General features: G+C 36.7%; 1 protein-coding gene across 9 annotated transcripts in view; it reads right to left on the bottom strand.

The window, feature by feature from the left end:
• The window catches only part of ITGB8 (integrin subunit beta 8), a 120634-nt gene that overhangs the window by 8760 nt on the left and 90823 nt on the right, over positions 1-21051 (bottom strand). For all 9 annotated transcript variants that reach the window (XM_063667488.1, XM_063667487.1, XM_063667490.1 and 6 more), the window contains 6 exons: positions 15396-15491; positions 11901-11990; positions 7876-8010; positions 4739-5144; positions 1998-2223; positions 676-785 (listed from right to left, as the gene is read on the bottom strand). In XM_063667488.1, the coding sequence (XP_063523558.1) occupies positions 676-785; positions 1998-2223; positions 4739-5144; positions 7876-8010; positions 11901-11990; positions 15396-15491 (1063 nt within the window). The remainder of the gene's footprint in view (positions 1-675; positions 786-1997; positions 2224-4738; positions 5145-7875; positions 8011-11900; positions 11991-15395; positions 15492-21051) is intronic.

The raw sequence follows: 21051 nt of genomic DNA on the forward strand, positions 1-21051 counted from the left end.
AAAAGGGTATGGAACTTTTGGTTTGAAGATCTTGATCTAAGACATGTATCTTAACATTACTAGTTAAGAGATAGCAGCCCTCATACAAAATTTCCCTGAGCCTCAGTTTCCCCATCTATAACATGGAGATTATACCAATCTCAAAGAGTTGTATGACATTAAATGAGCCAGTGAACATGAAGGAAGTATCTAAGGTAGAAGATGACACAAAAACACACATTTTTTATTGTTATAAAGAATAAAGCAATGTTTCATAATTTGAAAATAAAGCCCTCAGTCCTCTTTTTTTTTTTTTTTTAAATGGGGTTTCTCTCTTGTTGCCCAGGCTGCAGTGCAACAGCATGATCTCAGCTCATTGCAACCTCCGCCTCCCAGATTCAAGCGATTCTCCTGCCTATGCTCCTGAGTAGCTGGGATTACAGGTGCCCGCCACTGTGCCTGGCTAATTTTGTATTTTTAGTAGAGACGGGGTTTCACCACGTTGGCCAGGTTGGTCTCGAACTCCTGACCTCAGGTGGTCTACCCGCCTTGGCCTCCCAAAGTGCTGGGATTACAGGTGTGAGCCACCACACCTGGACCAGTCCTTTCTTTAGCATGGTTAATTATGGGTCTTTTGGGGGAACATCATCCTCTACAGACACTCTTCTGTGCTTTGATTATTAAGCTTTGGCCTACCTGAAGTTTGGTCGACATAATGCTGTTGTTCCATGAGAGCACATGAGGTTTTGCACTGATCAAGTATAGCCTGAGACAAATTGTGAGGGTGAAGGCATTGCATACAATTCCTGCAAGGGGAAACAGAAGTGAAAATATTTATTCTTTTAAAAGGTGGTAGACTATAATATTTTCCGCAAGAAAAAAAAAGACAAAATAACAATGCAGAAACAATTCAAATTTTGATTATGTTCATTAGAACTAGCTCCATCATTACATCGAAGGATTGCATTTCCAAATGATTTAAATAAAGTACCATGCATAATTCTAAAAAACTTACTTGAGCTACTAATCTGAGAAAGTCAATGGTTTAAAATGTTGAATAAAACAAACTGGAAGTTACAGTGTTTAGATTAGAAGTCTTTGTGCAGATCCCAAATTGTTACTGAAAAATTTATTGGCACAAAACAGTAATGTCACCTTCATTTAACATATCACCTTTCATTTATATATCACTTATTTCTAGGGTGCGTCACAGACACCATTGTTCTTTATCATTAAAATATTAAAAATAAGGCCGGGCACAGTGGCTCACGCCTGTAATCCCAGCACTTTGGAGGCCGAGGTAGGTGGATCACGAGGTCAGGCGATCGAGACCATCCTGGCTAACATGGTGAAACCCCATCTCTACTAAAAATATATATAAAAAAAAAAAATTAGCTGGGCGTGGTGGCGGGTGCCTGTAGTCCCAGCTACTCGGGAGGCTGAGGCAAGAGAATGGCGTGAACCCGGGAGGCGGAGCTTGCAGTGAGCTAAGATCGTGCCACTGCACTCCAGCCGGGTGACAGAGCGAGACTCTGTCACACACTCACAAAAAAAAATTAAATACAAAACATAGCAGTAACAGCTAACATTTATTCTATGATTGCCATGCATCAAGGACAAAGGTGAGTTTTTTAATATGAATCATTTGATTCTTTCACAGATATACAGCAAGGTATTATTACTATCCTCACTTTTGATATTAGGAAGCCGAGGCACAGAAAATTATAACAAGTTGTTCTAGATCACACTATTACTAAATAGTAAGCTGGGTAGCAGGCAACCTCTAATTTCAAAAAAAGCTAAGGTAGTGAGTGTCCAGATTTACTCTGATGCTTCCACAGCTATCCAGGGGTCAAAGATTTGAATTCAAGTCTTCTAATTCACAGCATTTCTCATTTAATTCTTTTTTAGCATGGTGGTCGCAATGTATCCGGCAACGTTTAAGATTAAGGAAGTCAGAACAAAAAAGGACAAAAGTAGCTATTCTTTGTGTATGTTTGGAGTCAGAGAAATCATACCAATTTTCCTTGCAGGCCGTATAACAGGTGGGGCAGTGTTCACAGAAGCGGCCGATGCTCCTGGGATCGGTGCACTCACACCTTCCACACACACACGTGCCTCTTCCACTGCACACTTGGCCCTTTGAATTGACACAGTGCTGGGCTGCTGCTGAAGGGCACTGGCACCGATCTCCTTCCCAGCCACTGAAGCATTGGCATCTGCCTGCTTCACACTCTCCATGCCCTGTGAGGAAGACACCGCAGGACCTATGTTATCTGGATCACTGACTTTGTAAAGAGTTTTCAACCATGGATTCCTGTATCATCTCCATGGAAACGCACTGACAGTCCAATGAATGGAAACAACATCACTTTTTCGTTGGTCTGACACAAACAGTGCTGGATTTAGGAGGATCTGTTTTCAAAGCTGTTCTACTGTAGATAATCTTCCCATGCTAATGCACTCTGCTAACAAGCACGAAGGGAACCCCTGCTTCAGTGGCTGCCAGACTACTTGAATGTCATTGCATATTCAGTTTTACATTAAAAACACACATATCAAGAAACTGCGAAGGCTGAAGTAATGTTAACTGCCTGACTTGAAATTAGAAAAAATACAAGTATTTGATATGGCTTCCATCCCCTATTCTCTCAGTCTTCTGATGTTGCTGAAGGCCTAGGATAACTTTGCAGGACTGTGATGCAAACCTTTCTAGTGCTTCAGTACTGCTAGTGCCATGTTTAAAGATCAGGTCTCTTGAGAAGTTGAACAATTGCTTTCACATCCTCAGTGCATTATTTAGTAAGTTAGCAGAGCAGATCCTCCTCTATACTGTGAGCTGTTCTTAGATGGTAAATGAAAAAAAGGAAGAAAGATGGTGTGTGTGGTGGGGGAACATTATGCATGTGAGGTGAAGAAAACACAGTTACACATAGTTAATGGATTTTAGACAGTAAAAGTATCCAAAACTTAATAGGCCAATGTGCACTAGAAATCGTCAAAAGGGGGTACATTTCACATGATTATATAGGAATTCTGAAGCTTATCTAGCCACAAATCAACCTTCCTCTTTTCTCCCTCTCTCCCTTCCTTCCTCCTTTCCTTTCTCCTTCCTTCCCCTCCTTCCTTCCTTTTATCTCTCTCTCTTCCTTTCCTTTCTTAGCTCCCTCTCTCTCTTCTTTTATTGCTGAGCACCTCACAGGGTAATTGTTCCACAGATTCTACTGTAGGACAAGCTCAATTTGCTAAGTGTAAAACTAATGAGGTCCAGGCCAGACAAATGTCGGCCAAGCCCTCTGTGCTGTGCAGACTTATGCTGAATCCTCGCCAGCAGGCCTGTGAACATGTGTTTTTATTCCCAAAGGAGACTAGTGGAGAAAGTACATGTCAGTTACGGTCTGCACTTACACAGAAACAATTCAAAGCAGATTCTCACTGCTTGTGGGTCAGTAGTATCATACTCGTATAGAAAAGCTAGTACATTTGATATTTCACTGCAAACAGAGACTGGGACAAATACTCAAATGTATTTGAAACCCTCTTGAGAGATTGACAGCTGTGGGACGTGACTTCAGAAAATTCTTTCTCTTCATTGTAAAATAATATTTTTCCTCCCTGTAAAATACAGTAGACAACTGCTGGTTCATTCTAAAGTCATCCATAATCCATCCTACCCATGATGTCAGTTACAGTTGAATAAATGTTTGTATATTAAAATATTCTATGTATGTTATAGAATAAAAAGACAATTTTCCATTGCACATTTAGGTGATACAGGCCAAATTTTCAGCTTAGACTACATTATAACATTTATTTTTTATAGGTTTGTTACATCCCATGTGCTTATGATGACATGTTTCCATTCATCAATAATTTAACAAATATTTATTTACTAAAATGCAAATACTAAAAAGATGTTTTTCTCAATGAGTAAATTTAGCATATTGTCACAGGAAAATTATCACAGAACTCAGATGACAGGTAGTTTATTTAATTCATTTAAAAACAGTATTTTGTTTTAGTTTGCTAATGTTGATTAGATTTTCTGGAATCTAACCTGTAGGTGGCAGTAAATTGAATGGCCCAAGAGTAATCTTGGTATTTTTATTTTAATTTATTTCATGTTTAAAATTTGGTCTGTGTGTGGCCTCAGGGACGAATCTTTTAGATTACTTAGTAAGGCAGTATTTTCTTGAAGAATGCTGTCCTTTGGCAGTTTTGTTGCTGGTGGTGGCCCAAAATAAACTGGAGAGGCTTAAATTACTGCCAGCTTAGAATACCATTTATAATAATGCATTAAGGATTTTCATATGAATGAAAAGTATACTCTTATAGCTCACTCCCCATCATCCTGACAGAAATAAAATCCTCTGAGCAAGTTGGAGGGAGTGACCATTTACCAGAATGAATCAGATCCTTCTAGAAGAATACTCTGATTCTTCTAGAAAATGTGTCAGATATCATCAGCATTTCCTTTTCTGGTGTATTTCTTTCCAAGATCAAGGAAAGCATGAGAATAACAATTAATTTTAGGTTTTTATTTTGAAGCATTTCCTGTATAAAATAGGTTAAAATAGAAATGTCAAAATCACGTACTATAAATCTGTTGCCATGCCCTAATTTCATGGACTTTGAAACTTTGAATAACAAATTCAGATTCAGTTTTGCTAATTTATAAACATGTGATTTAAAGATACTTTAACATCTATGCTGGTGTAATAGTGACAAGTAAAAGCTGCCTGTATATATTTATACTCACCAGCACACAGATTTCCATGGTGATATGGACAAGAAAAATCATCCTTTTCACAGTATTTTCCATACACTTTTCCAAGCTTAATTTTGTGACATGAACATTTGCCACAAACACAAACTCCTCGACCACTGCAAACAGGTTGATCCTTGTGTGACTTGCAACTCTCAGAAGAAAACTGATCTTCATCAAAATGACATTTATTCTCATCACACTGGAAACACTTGGAATCTAGAAAAGTTTCATCTACACACTTTCCTTTAGGTCCTCTGTTGTCCTCACACTGACAGCTGCAGTTTCTGTGTATATGAATTTTAGCGGTTTCATTAAAACCAATAGGTTTGATTATTGCATAGTTTTTTCCTCCTGTGAGATCACATTTTTTCATTGTAACTGTTACATTGAAAAGAACCTAAATTTAGGAGGAAAAAGGAAATATATTTACATACCTTAATTATTTTTATTACCAATATTATATCTGTTAATAGCTGAATTGATAAGAAACCATCTTAGAGAAATTAACAATATTTGTAAAATAAACACATGTAATCTCTTTCATATATATGCAACATCTCTTTTTAATGTCATTTATTTTCCAATGAATGAACTTGAGAGTTAAAGAATATAATGACTACGAATCCCTATATTGCACCATTAAATAGACTTGAGTGCAAGCCTATTTGAAGCATCTACCCCATCACTGATGATTAATTTCTTAGCAAACATGAGACAGAATAGGCCATTTTCTAAATTCAGCCATTAAAATGTGGGGTATTGAATATTTGACACTAGAGATAGATCACATAAACCAAAGTAAAGGGCTTCTGCTCTACTGGTTTAAAACCCTGAGATGAGGCCTGGCGCAGTGGCTCACACCTATAATCCTAGCACTTTGGGAGACTGAGGCGGTTGGATCACTTGAGGTCAGGAGCTCAAGATCAGCCTGGCCAACATGGTGAAACCCTATCTCTACTAAAAATTCAAAAATTAGCTGAGCATGGTGGCGCGCACCTGTAGTCTCAGCTACCTGGGAGGGAGGCTGAGGCAGGAGAATTGCTTGAACCCGGAAGACAGAGGTTGCAGTGAGCCGAGATTGCACCACTGCACTACAGCTTGAGTGACACAGCGACACTCTATCTCAAAAATAAATAAATAAATAAAAATCAAAACCCTGAGATAAGATGTTCAAATGAACAATTTTAATTTTGTTCCTATTTTCTAGGAGACCAAGTAAAGTTTTGGAGTTAAATTTTAGTTTATACAGGGTTTCAGTGGAGGAAAACCTGTGGCTTTCTCTGATGTTACTCAAAAGAAAAATGTTTAGGACTCTCATTTTCAAATCTTAAGACCTCAACACAGGTTATCTATTTGTCTCCGTGGAAGAAGATAGCCCAGAACTAAGGAGCTGTGCTGGCAGGAATTGGTCAAATGTTTTCTTTTTCTCTATTTCTTCTTTTTGCACAACACAATTGATTTAATATGTCTATTTATATTTGTTGGCTCACCTTACCATCTTTAGGTTCTTCGGTAAATAAGAAGGTATATTTCTTTCACATTGGATTGAGATCCATTACAATTTAAAATTAATTTGTGCTGAGCTTTTTGGTTGGAATATATATCTATGATATAATAATATAAAGTATCTAAATTTGGCTTATATATACATGAAACATTAGAATTTGTTCCATAATATTAAAATCAATACAGTTGGTGTTATGCTTAAAATGCCTCTGTCTTTGAGAATACTGAAGCTTAACAGATACGTAAGTTAATGTAGCCACTGCCATCTCTAACAGTAGATCATACTCCGGGGTTTCTATAATTAAGAGGTCATATGACTATTCCTGAGAGTTAAACTATTTATACTACTCAATTGAAAATGAAGGAAAGATGGCATGTAAGCAAATGAAAAGAAAAAAAACAATGTGAAAGGTAAGAAAAACCATTCTTCCAAAATGAGATTTTGAAGGAAATAACTGTTTCTAAGACAGTAACCGTTTTCTCATAAAGTCACTTAGTGCTATATTTGCTAGTAAAAAGTTTTCTCTGTAGTTTTAACGAAAAGCCGAAGTGTATTTTGCAAACTGGTATATGATATCCTTTGAACAAAATCCACGGAGTGATCATAGAAGAAACCACAGAATTAGAAACTTGCAATAATTAATTTAAAATACACAGCTCTAAAATTCCTAAGATAGAAAAACATATTCTAACTAAAGAGAAGATTCTCTTTTATTCATTTTTAGAATCTTCCATCACTTTCAATAACTTTTTCTTTTTTTCTATAGCATGACATTACATAATTAATCATCATAGCACTTTAGAGGAAAAGGGGTTGGAAATCTTCTAGTCCAAGTCATTCATTTAAAAATGAGACAATGCCTCATGACGTAAATGATTCACTCAAAATCACTTCACCCAACAAAGAAAGACTCCCTTAAAGAGTATGTTTCTTTGTGTTACTCTCTCTGTTGTGCCAGTCCTTGGAGAATCTCTATCTCCTCTGGTGCTGTTTCCTGATACTGTTACAATCTGGATCTCTCTCCTTTACATCCCATTTTTTTTTTTTTTGGTAAATGATGACTCTTCCCATTTTGTATCGTTCTTAATAAATTTCCTTACCTCCTTCTAGATAATTTAGATAATTATGAGTGTATTGGGGCAATCACAAAGTGAAAGATTTTGAAATTCTTAGCCTTTATCAACTGCTCTATCATTCCCATTCTTTTCTGTGGTATGTGACTTTCAATTTTACATTTACTTTGAGAATTTGTGAATATGAAATCAAAAAGGCATTATCATTATTATAAGTATAGACACTACTTATTTGAGAATATATGATTTCCTAATTTATACCGGTCATGACACCTAAGTTTAAAGTTACTATTGATACATAATTGTTTAATATTACACACACACGCACACACATATACATATTAAAACCTGAGAGTTGGAGAGAACAGTCAACTGAGCTAAAACAAGTAGGAACTTTGAGGAGAGACAATGGAAGTTTCCTTGAAGTATAAATAAGATTCTTAGAGTCAGTAGTAAGTAAAATTTTTCAGAATGGTTTGCTTTTTCTGTAAGAAAGTATGCGAAACAACTTAGTTTATTTTAAAAGTGAAAAATGCACACCCACATACTTCATCATTGCTCGTCACATTTCTGCATCCTTCCATGCCTGGCTTTCTGGACCCATCTGGACAGATGGCGGTAATGTTAAAATAGATGCCTTGTACCTGGTTTTCCACCTGAACTTTCACTTCTGAAATGAGCTTCTGCAGAGACATTATTTTTAAATTACATATGAGAGTAGTTTCAAATGTAAGCAACAAAGCAGAGTCAAGCTTATTAAATCATTATAGATTTAATTTTAACTAGATCAAAGAGTCTGTTTCTATAAAAGGATGAATAAAAACAGTGTTTCCACATAATGACCCAATTATATTTGAAATACATAAGAAATACTGAAGGATTAGATTATCTGCATTCAAATTGTTCTATTTTTTTTTTACATATTTCCATGACTGCATTTTGAGCCCTTCAAAGATATTTATCAGTCTGTTAACAAAACAGTCATTTTTAATCCAGTAATAACTATATTTTATGATAAAGTGTAATTAAACATTGAGAACACATATATCATCACAAAGGGTAAATCCTGACACCTTAAAATGTGGAAAATGCTTCTGTCATAAAAAGCTGCTAAAGAAATATTTTTGTTTCAAACAATTGAGACTATCATGATAGCTAAAATGACTTATTGACACGGAATTGACAAGTACATTTTAGAGAGGCCATTTCTACACTGAAGGAGCAAGAATTACCTGACAGATATGGTTCTATATGGTTCTATAAGGCTCTCCAAGAATGGCCTAGAATTTTTCCCAAGTCCTTGGGACTTGTTTGTGTCAATCAAGCTTGCTGCAATCCTTAATACCAAAATAGGGCCTCTTACTGGGCAGAAAACCATTCATTCATTTATTCACCCATGTATACACTCATTCAATAAATATCTATTTAATGCCTATTGTGTGGCAGGCACACACTAATTTCTTTCATTACAATCTTCAAATTCCAAAGGATCTAGCTACCTTTAATGTATACTTCAGATCTGTGTGCATTTTATTCTGTACAACTAAGAGTCTACCACATGCAAAAATCCTTCACTTGTTAAAAAAAACAAACAAAAAAAAAGGAAAAATGAAGTATGTGCCTAAAGAAAGAGAGCGAGCAGCGGGTTATGAAAAGAAAAATAATTTCCAGTGGCCTCTAATTCTTTACTTGAGTGATTTCTCTTCTTCAATGGTATAATCAACAAAGAAACATGTGCTTACTGACAAATAATTGATCATGGAATTCTGGCAGCATATTTTTAGAACAAGAGATTTTCCTCTAATTTCTCAAAGTAAATATTATTTACAGTAGGTAAGACTGTGTCTTCCAGAGAGCTCATACACACTGCAACAATTAATTGTATAATTTTGGTAAATCAATATAAACTTCCAGTGGTATACAAGGATGTTCATATGTGGCAACCGGCAGATCAGAAGGAAATGCCTAACACAATGAGCATCCTCAGTTTACCCTTCTAAAATTCTGCTTCTCTTAAGATCTTAGTTGGCCTGGTGTGGTGGCTCACGCCTGTATTCCCAGCTCTTTGGGAGGCTGAGGTGGGTGGATTGCTTGAGGTCAGCAGTTCCAGACCAGCGTGGCTAACATGGTGAAACCCTGCATCTACTAAAAAGACAAAAATTAGCCGGGTGTGGGTGATACGCCTGTAATCCCAGCTACTCTGGAGCTTGAGGCAGGACAATCACTTGAACCTGGGAGGTGGAGGTTGCAGTGAGTCAAGATCTCGCCACTGCACTCCAGCCTGGGCAAGAAAGAGTAAAACTCCATCTAAAAAAAAAAAAAAAAGAAAAGAAAAAGATCTTAGCTAGTTAGGCCAATGTTTTTCAAGCCTGATGTGAAGACAAATCCTTAAAATTTTGCCCAGTTTGGGGATTCAGAAATCCAACCCCAGACATAATCTTGAGCTTCCCTTTTAGTATCTAATAGGTATAGAGGCAGATTCTATATAACTCTTCAATGGATTGTGAATTGATTCTGTTGGACTGTGAAGACAAAATGAAAGTTTAGAAGATTTTTGATAATATAAACATATGTAAAATAATAACAGAATTTCAACTTAAGGAGAGTAGTTAGCCCCAGTAAGTTTTTGTTGGATTTAATATTATTTTTCCGCTGTTTACGGTTGATCAGAACTACAGTGGGCTAAGGCATTGCATACCTATGCTAGGCAAAATAACCAAATGTTGCTGTCTCCTTTGCCACTGGGGCAGTCTGACACACAGGTAAAAATCTGTAAATTTATATACTTTGTTTGAAGTAATAAATGGGTTCATACTAAAGAATTTACAGTGGTTTCTTACAGCATAAGCTCTTGTATTATTTTGATTATTCTTGGGAACAGACTACTGATGAGAATGAATAGTAGACACATTTGATTTTCTGTAATAAGTCCCTCTTCAGTCTCACTGTTCTTTTTTGTAACAGTGAGAAAGATGTAATTTAAGATACTCTTCCTTATTTTACTCAACGTACTTTTCAGACATAGAAAACTATCCTCAGTGAAAACAAGCAAGATTTAGTTTCCTTTTAGAAGATGAAAGTTTAAACAAGTTCTTCATTTTTTTTTTTTTTTTTTTTTTGAGACGGAGTCTCGCTGCCCTGTCGCCCAGGCTGGAGTGCAGTGGCGCAGTCTCGGCTCACTGCAAGCTCCGCCTTCTGGGTTCACGCCATTCTCCTGCCTCAGCCTCCCGAGTAGCTGGGACTACAGGTGCCCGCCACCATGCCCTGCTAATTTTTTTTTTTAGTAGAGACGGGGTTTCACCGTGTTAGCCAGGATGGTCTCGATCACCTGACCTCATGATCCACGTGCCTCGGCCTCCCAAAGTGCTGGGATTACAGGCATGAGCCACTGTGCCCGGCCTAAGTTCTTCATTTTATATCTTGTGTCTACTTCCTGCCTTTCTGTTTTGTGCCCAAGCTAAAGGAAGGTGCTGTCTAGAGAAAATGAGAAGAGAAACCAGAGGTTTTTCCACAATGCTTTGGCTACAATTTAACTATTAAACTCTACGTGTCAGGAAGGGAGTCAGAGAATTTGGGAAAGTGAGACTTTATAGTTGGCCCATAAATTCAAGGTAGCATAAAGCATATCTTTTGACACAATGTAAAACAATGAAAAACAGGTGGTATCGCACAGGAGGAAGCACCTGAGGCTTGAAGTAAAGGAATACCTGAATTCTGATCCCACTTTCTTCTGCTTATTAGTTGAACAACCTTTGATGAGTTTGTTTCACTTTCTTGAGTCTTGGTTTCTACTAATATACAATGTGGGTACTAACCACCTGCCTTATAGGTCAGGTGTGAGGACTAAATGAGGTCATGTATGGAAAATGAGTGGATCTTAATGGTAAAAAAGTAGCAGTCACTATTATCACAGCATCTTAACAGAGGTTGTTCTATTCAGAAATGACCCAGATTGAAAGAACAGATGTTTCTTTAAATTCTTTGCATTGAGGCATTCACTCTTCATAGGACTGATGACAGCATACAACCATCAACTCAAGAAAACAGAATATCTACTAAGGTGATTCTTTTAATCAAACTCTTTTGATAAAAATGCTAAAATAATTGTTGAACAATCAAGTGGTTGATCACAGAGACCCCAACCGAGTCCTCTTAATAATTGCTATATCCCAGATAGTTCAACTTCCCTGGCAGATTATCGCCTTACGTAACTGTGGACTTCTACTTTATCATTACGGCATAGGAAATGATGCAATTTCATGGTAATAATGTACATTCTATAGCTATGACTTGATGATTCACTAAGCATTGGCTGTAGAAGGAAATTTAGATAGCCTCTAGCCCAATCTCTGTTGATTGTCAATGAGAAAAGTGAGGCACAGAAAGCAGAAATGACTTTCCCAAAGCAAAAAGTTAGTTAGTGGTAGGGCCAGGGATGAACTTCAGATTCCTAATTCCTAATCTAATATACTTTCTACTCCTCCTCTCGAGATGACATGGCACTACCTTGTACCTTGCCACAGAAATTGAGGTAAAAATTTTATTTAAAAAATTGTATCTAATATATACATACCTGATAGGCTTCCACTACCAAATTATTGAGGTTTGCAGCCTTTGATTCTATTTCACCAGCAATGGTGCCCGGCAAGAGGGGTAGAAGATCCTATAAAACATATCAGTAGCATTTAAACAATGACAATAGTGTGTAATGGGTTAGCAACCAACAAATAGTAAATATTTTTGTAGTTATCAGTTGAGGGTGAACCATTAAATGAATGAAAACCTATAAGACACAAGAAAAATATAAGCAACCTAGTAGAGCAGCCAGAACCTATACCCATGTAGTGGTTGTGTGTGTCTGTATGTGTGCATGACTGTGTGTGCATCCAGAATCACTGTACATGATGACCTAAAAATCCAATCGAAATGCAGATGAGCATCTCCCAAGTATCTTCCATGGAATGTAAAGCTCAAGAGATTTTAAACATACAAAAGGTTTTGAGGGCAAATAAGCTTGGGAAGTTCTGCATATGGTTTCTTCCACTTAGAAACATAAAATGCACATTTGCAAATTAAAAGGTTCAGAGTAGGCCTGCAATTTGGAAATGATTTAACACTATTTAATGCAGCATTTCCCAAAACTTCTTTAGTTAGGAAAAATCATAGTCACAAGTGGAAACTTCATGGAGTACATGTTCTTGATGGATGCTGCTTATTATGGAGAAGACTGTAGGTATTTTTAGGGGGAATGAGCAAAGGCTTTAAAGGTCTACACGAATTGAAGATGAAGCAAAAATAGAAAAAAGCCAATCTGACCAAAGGGCACATATTTATAGGAAATCAGATGGTAAAAAGTTTTGAAATCCATTTATTCTTGCATTTTATTCTATTCAAAAATATCCTTAAGTTCCTGCTGGATGCCAGCCATTACTTAGACACTAACAATTTGGTATCTCAAGTCATAAGGAAAAATTTATCACTTATAGATTTTAAAAATTCATTTATTAGACTTTTATTGAGCTCCTACTTTATACACTTTGGAGATGCCAAATCACTAAGTCACATAGTTTCCACCCTTAAGGATCTCACAAGCATATAAATGACAATTTCTTCACTAAAAACTGTACATGTGAACACGTGAAAAAATAGAGATGTGCACAGACCCTAATGAGAGGGATACCTGGCCAGCACTTGAGAGCTGGGGAAGATTGCCAAGGACTATTTCCTGGAGAAGATGACTTATAAGCCATGTCTTAAAGTATGAGTAAGAGTTAATAAAGTAATGAGGGAGAAGGGCTTCCAGACATGAGAAGCGAGGGTGGCCAGCAAGAACAAAGGCACAGAGGAAAGAAACAGCCTGGCTGAATGCTTGTGCACAGGAGGATTAGAAGCATGGCTGGAGGGATAAGAAGCATCTCTGCAAGGCAAGGAACAGTGAGGCAATGAGGCCAGAAAGGCAAGCAGAGACCACATAGCCTCATGTGCCACCTTAGAGATTTGGTCCTCTAATTCAGAGGGCACCGCTGAAACCTTTTACTCAAGGGAGTACTGTGGTCACACTTGTGATTTCAATAGATCATCCTGGCAGCCAGATGGAGGATGGATTATCAGCCGTGAGGTTGTTAGAACCCAGGTGAAAGGTGATTGATAAAAAAGATCTCTAGGCAGTCAAAGAAGGTGACTACCAGGGCATGCATGGGGCTCACACCGGAGCTTCCTAGGCTTTGGAGCCAGTTGATTCTGACTTTGTGCATAATTTAATTAATAATAAACCTGGTTTTATGGTTTATCAGTTAATGGCAAATTTTTAAAGGAATAGGAAGAAACTGCTAGAGCCAATAATGCTGCCAAGAAATAATGTTAGAGAAACAGCAAAGAGGAAGCAAAAGCCGTAAAAAGCTGCATGGTATTTCAAAGTAAACTATTAAGCTTAGAGGTTAAGAGCAGAGGATTTGGGTTGTTAGAAACCCTTGGGCAAGTATTTAACCTCCCAAAATATGATTCCTCATCTTTAAAATGGGCATATTAAGATGACTGCCCTCATTTTTATGAGTTGCTAAGAGGATTAGATTAATAAATGTTTACAAACTCAATGCCTGACAATAGTTAAATACCCAATAAGTGGAAGCTGTTACGATTGCTAATAAAGTGGTTTGGGCCATTTAATTTTGGCCAGAGTCCTACTTCTGCAGATGTTAGTTTGTTGTTACCTTAAAAAGTGGTTCCATGGAATATACATTTGGGAAAACAAGGAATTAAATAAAGTTTCACTAAGTCAGACACGGAAAGAAAAATAGCACATGTTCTCACCCATAAGTGGGAGCTAAATAATGTGTATACATGATGTGGAATGACAGATAATGGAGACTTGGAAGGGTGAGGGCCTGGGAGTGGGGTGGATGATGAGAAATCACTTAATGGGTACAATGTGTGCTATTCGAGTGATAGATACCCTGAAAGCCCTGACCTCACCGCTACACAATCTACACATGTAACGAACTTGCACTTGTACTCTATACATTTACCCTAAATGAATAAATAAAGCTTCACCAAAGATTTCTAAAGGAAGAAGTGTTATGATTAAAGTAGTGCTTTCAGATGATAAGGTAGGTAGGTAATAGGGAAACTGGCAGGGGGAACACCAGCTTGTGGCAAATGGAAATGTGTTCAAGTATTTATTGAAGCCAAAAAAATGTAATTTCTCTGCAGTTTTGAAAAATAAGTAGAGGGCATTGGGGACTGGCCACTGAGGGGAAATGTATAATTAGGGAGTAGATGGGAGAAGCAAAGATAGCAAAGGAGATGAAGGAGACCAAGTGAACAGAGATACACAATGAAAATTAGGGTGTCATAGCTTCATGAAAATGAGAATGAGAGAGTTTCTAGGAAGAAAGAGCCTTAAAGATTGTGAAAAGAAAGCTATAGCAGGGTTGCAGAGGAACAGTTCTATGCTGGGGGGTCCATGGCACCTCCAGTGTGACACGGTTGCTGTCTATTTTGCTTGAGGGTCTCACCTGGCCCAAAGGACTCCAGACACCACCAAGATTATTCTTATGTGTGAAGGCTTTGACTGGCTCAGACACTTCGATGGCCCCTTTTGGTCCATTATTGAATGACCTGGACCAAAGCTAGGTGTGTCAGTGCTATTTAGAATTAAGCTGATATTCTCCAACTTTAACCTATTATGAGGATATGCTCATGTACCCGAATAAGAAGAAGCACTCTAGACATGCAAGATGCAAAGATGGATTGTGAACTACTTTTTGCCTGATAAGCCTTCTCCACTATTGTTCACATTTGAGACCACCCTAAGCATCAGGCTGGACTCAAGTGTATCCAATACAATTCTCAGTTCTCAGATTTGGTTCTAGATGTTACAAACCTAAATAGAATTTATACTTAAATGCTAAGTTAAGACATTGTAAAGGATACTTTAGTAATACAATATAGAATTTGTATTGTACAAAGTATAATAATTCCAGAACCCTTATCTGTGGTTCTAAAGAAATGTCTTAATTTCAATTACCAATAAAAAAATTTAATTTTCACATTTTCAGAGTTAACATACCTTATACCAATGAAACTGTTTTCCTTGAACTGCAAAGATGACATTAATGTTGTTGTCTATTAATTTCTCTGAAAGTTGGCCTAGTGAGGGATGTTCCTGTAATGAATAATAAAATAAATAAGGGAATGAAATTTCATAGCTCCATCCTATTCAAACATCTAGTATGAAGAAAATTGTATGACTTACATAAAAATGTACCTGGGAAGGACTATGGTTTTATTAGAGACATTTAAATTTTTGAAAACATAACATCAATATCCATGTATTAAAATATTTTATAGACAAAAGTCCCATAAAAACCTGTAACTTAAAAAGATGAAGAGAGCTGAATTCAACGTAACTAACAGTGAACAGCATCTCTTTAGATTAACATTGGACTCCAAGTGATGTAACTGACAGATAATTTAATATTCAGAAATAGAGACACGTTAGTGGCAATCACATTCTAAGGTGAAACTCAGTAACAAGTATTGAACTGCAAATATATATGCATGTATATGTATATGCCTATAAACATATATATACACATACACAAACATCCACATATACTATATATACACATTTGATATATAACATGATATAGTTATATTACATATATATATAACATGATATAGTAACTCTCTTTAGAAGCAGAAAACGCTCTGCTCAAGTCCTAGGTTTGTCACCTTACAACAAAAGTTCTCAGTTCCATCCTCTGTAATATGTGAATGATACCTGCCTTCCATGATTGCTGGCAAGATTAAAAAGATAATAATAGTATGTGAACTATTTAGTGCATTCTCTTGCATGCAGTAAGTGATCAAAACTAACAGCAATTCTGATTCTTATTTCAACTGCTTATACAAGGTATAGACTACAGATTTCTCAACTTATTATCATTATGCTCAATATTTTTGTTGTATGATATATTTTATACCTGCTTTACTCTGATAAATAAAATTTATGTTGTGCCAACTGGGGCGCTCTTTGTGGTAATGAGAAAGTTAGAGAAGAGTAGGAAAATTGAAATAAAATTTAGTTTAGAGAACATGAGAAATCTGATGATTACATAAATTGCTATCTAGAGTTATATAGTTAGATATACTATTTGTAATATTTTTTCTATAAATACTCTTCTAGAAATTAAAATGATTGTCTCGAACAACAAGTTCATAGCTGGATATTTGTCAGAGAGATGATGTTAAAGTTCACTGGTAGTAGTCTCTCCTCATTCACTGGTGCCTAATGGCATAAGCCAAAGATTAGTATGTAACTGAGTCCAATTAGTATCATAACATTTAAGTTCAAATTACTCCATAGTTTTTGCTTCCCACTGCACTCTCCAATGTTAACTGTATTTTCTTTAAGGAAAAATCCTGTTAAACCATCTTGGTAAACATTTCTGTATTGTGACAACTATGTGAACTTGGTAAAAGGGCTAAACTAACTAGTTTCACTTATAACGTAAGTTCTAAGTAACAAATAACACTTTATTTCTCTATCATCTATAATTGTGATAGAAACAAATCAAATTTTCACGAGTTGCCTTTACACGTGATATGAAACCAACTAACGAAGAAGCTTAAAAAGTATTAACACGTGGGTCTGCATAAGAAAAGTTTTTCTCAGAGCAATTCTTAAGAATATAATTTTAAAGCAATGGAAAAAAACAAACTCCAAAAACACAAATTCTGCCAGCTAAATTCTTATTACTTGTTCCTAATAAAAGGCATAATCTTAAAATAGATTGATGACAGTTTGCATAATGCTAGTGAATAAAGAGAACAAGCAGAGGCAAGGGAAATCTAGCTGTATTGGAAATATTTTTTAATGATAACAACTACTTTTCAAGTATTTTTGCTTTGACAAGATAGTCACAGCTTGCCAAGCATTCACCCTTCTTAATTTTTAGAAACATTTGTATTTTAAGGAAAATTTAATACATGTTTTCAACCAGCTTTTACTTAACTGACATAAAATCAATATTTAAATGGCACTCTAAAATGTAAGCAGCTTTTGAAGACTTCTTAATCTCTTCCCCTTTCCAAAAACAGGAAGTCACTTTGACCAAATGTACACAAAACTTAAATCTAGAAAGTTCTAGTTTGGTCAGAAGCTTATTAAGAAGATCAGTTGTGGTCATTAGAGAAATGCAAATCAAAACCACAGTGAGATACCATATCACACCAGTTAGAATGGTGATCATTAAAAACTCAGGAAAAAACAGATACTGGAGAAGATTTGGAAAAACAGGAAGGCTTTTACACTGTTGGTGGGAGTGTAAATTAGTTCAACCATTGTGGAAGACAGTGTGGTGATTCCTCAAGGATCTAGAACCAGAAATACCATTTGACCCAGCAATCCCATTACTGGGTATATACCCAAAGGATTATAAATCATTCTACTATAAAGACACATGCATTTCAATACTGTTCACAACAGCAAAGACTTGGAACCAACCCAAATGCCCATCAATGATAGACTGGATAAAGAAAATGTGGCACATATACACCACGTAATACTATGAAGTCATAAAAAAGGGTGAGTTCTTGTCCTCTGCAGGGACATGGATAAAGCTGGAAACCATCATTCTCAGCAAACTAACACGGGAAAACAGAAAAACAAACACCGCATGTTCTCACTCATAAGTGGGAGATGAACAATGAGAAGACATGGACACAGGGAGGGGAACATCACACACCAGGGACTGTCGGGAGTTGGGGGGCTAGAGGAGGGATAACATTAGGAGAAATACCTAATGTAGATGGGTTGATGGGTACAGCAAACCACCATGGCACGTGTATACATAGGTAACAAACCTGCACATTCTGCATATGTATCCCAGAACTTAAAGTATAATAAAAAAAAGAAAAAAAAAGATTAGTTGAATTTTCAAGCCTACAAAACAGATTTTTTGAGCCCTAGAGAGAAATCTCTTTTAAAAGAAAATTCCAAGTACCTCAAGGCAGATATTTTAAAATTACAAATGTATAACAGATGTTTAAATAAACCACTGTCGACAGAAGACCTGTGGATTAATGACCATTGCCTAAGCCCCTTCCCCTTTCCTTCATGAAGCAGCCTATCTTCAAAAAAGTATTTTATCTTTTATGTCTTTTATTTCACTAGCAGGAGACACGCTCCCTCTCAGCCAACTCTCCTGTTCTGGTGACATCACTGCTCCTGAACTCCAACTCCCTCTCTGTCTAACCCATTACATATTGTTTCTGTAAACTCTGAAAATAATTAATAGAGATAACAAGCACTTCAGGGGTAAAAGGGAGAAGGAAAGCAATATGCCAAGACAGCTGCTAAGTAATTAAGGCTGTGGGAAGTAACTTATAAATGTCAGAAGGAAAGAAGAAGTAAGAAAGATTCATTGGGGGCAATTTTGGGTAAAGAGATAGCAGTGTACAGATGTATGGTAGAATTTTAATAATGTGTATATCTAGGTGGATAAAAAAGCATTTAAGATTCTCTTGATACGAGTGAGATCCATAATATAAATTTTTATAATAGAATATACAATTTGTAGTGTGGAATATTGTAATAAGATATAAAAACCAAACAACTTAAATAAAAACCTTTTATCTGCATGATTTTTTAGAGGAAAGAGGCAAATAGCATAGAAGTAATCAGATAGCAGAGATTTATTTAGAGATGAAACTTTCAATGATGTATCAGTCAACATCTGTCCTGATAGTTAATTTTTTATCTACACAGTTGTACCATGATAACTGCATAGACCAGGGTTTCTCAAGAGTAGTGCTATTGACAGTTTGGGCTGGATATATTTTTTATTTGACAAAGGGGCTGTCCTGTGCATTGCAGGATGTTTAACAGCACCCTGGTCTCAACACAACAGGTGCCAGTAGCACCGTCTTTCCAGAGTTATGACAGTCAAAATGTCTCGGGACATGAAATTGTCCTCTGGAGGGTAAAATCACTCCAGCTGAGAACCACACCACCAGCAGGGGCTCTGAAAACAGATCATCTGGGTTTCAATTTCTGGCTCTGCGATTACTAGCTATGTGACACTCGGCAGCTGTCTGAACCTTTCTGGGATTCAGTTTCCATAGTATAAAGCAGGTATAAACACTAGTATCTACCAATCAGATGGTAGAGATTAAATAGGTTAACTTCGTAAAGGCTTCACTTACCATTCTGTAATTATTAAGACCAATGATGAGTAGCGGTTCATGTCAAACAGCTTAAAGTCTACTATGGGCACTGCTATATAAGGGTGTGTGACTCCAGACAAGATGCTGATCCCTTTAGCACCTTTTTCCCTCCTCATTTATAAAGTAGAAGTAAAGCAATATCTACATTTCACTGGAATGTTGAATGCTGTTAACTGAACATAAAGAGACAAACACCATAGGTCTGCTCAAGAAAAGACAGTTTTTAACAAATGACTGCTTAATAAGAGAGATTTGGAGGCCTTTCCTAAAGGCAAGATACGCTCTTGGATGTGCTTTCCTTGACCTATGTCACTTGCTTATCTTTCTTACCTGGCCCTGCAGATGTTTGAGTTTGTGGCTCCTGGCAAATATGACATCAGTTGTAATCACAATACTCTCATTTACTGAAGAAGGGTATGCATTGATTTTTGTAAGTTTTTCAATAATAATGGCAACAAAAAGCTTTCTGCTTAAGTATGACTTATCTACAACATCTAATTTAATGAGAATATTCCATTCTATAAAAATTTTTATCAAAGTTGAATTTTATTGTGTCACTTTTGCAAACCATAATTTTACCCCATTTGAAAGGCATTACACAAGCAGAGCCAGGCTACTTTGAGTCTGGCACAGGTGATTTCTACGTGCAATTTTGCTTTCAATTAAAACAATTCCAACTAAATATTGTTTGCAGAGATCCTTTCCAGGCCACTTTTTTTGAGAATATGAGAAGCATTCAAATTAGTTCTCCTATAAAATTACTATTAAAATGTTCTCAGGCCGGGCGCAGTGGCTCACGCCTGCAATCCCAACACTTTGGGAGGCCAAGGCAGGTGGATCATGAGGTCAGGAGATTGAGACCAGCCTGGCTAACACAGTGAAACCCCGTCTCAACTAAAAAATACAAAAAAAAAAAAAAAATTAGCCAGGTGTGGTGGCACGTGCCTGTAGTCCCAGCTACTCAGGAGGCTGAGGTGGGAGAATCGCTTGAACCTGGGAGGCGGAGGTTGCAGTGAGCCAAGATCATGCCACTGTACTCCAGCCTGGGCGACACAGTGAGATTCTGTCTCAAAAAAAAAAAAAAAAAAAAAAGTTCTCATAGTGTTTACAATTTGAAGCAGATCATTCAGCAAGCTGAAATCAGGTACTTTATAGTCTTTCGATGACCCAAAAAATGGAACAATCATTTTTAAAAGCTGCACATGGACTTAAAACTTTCTAGTTGTATTCCATACCTGGCACAAAATAAGTGTTCAATGAATTTGCATTTTTATTAGTATGCGTCTGAGACAAACAAGCTGAGAAGCAGAAAAAGATTTAACATTTTCTGAAGTAGAAAAGGCCATGCCTCCATCGGGAAACAGCAAACAAAATTAACAGATCTCTTTATTAAAAGATCACAATTGTCTCCTCACATGGAATTCTGTCTGATCTCAACATTAGTTATAAATGTTTTCCAGACTTTGAAAATGTCAGAAATATCCCTTTCAGAAGGA

The sequence above is a fragment of the Pongo pygmaeus genome, chromosome 6, assembly GCF_028885625.2.
Source record: "Pongo pygmaeus isolate AG05252 chromosome 6, NHGRI_mPonPyg2-v2.0_pri, whole genome shotgun sequence".
Lineage (NCBI taxonomy): Eukaryota > Metazoa > Chordata > Mammalia > Primates > Hominidae > Pongo > Pongo pygmaeus.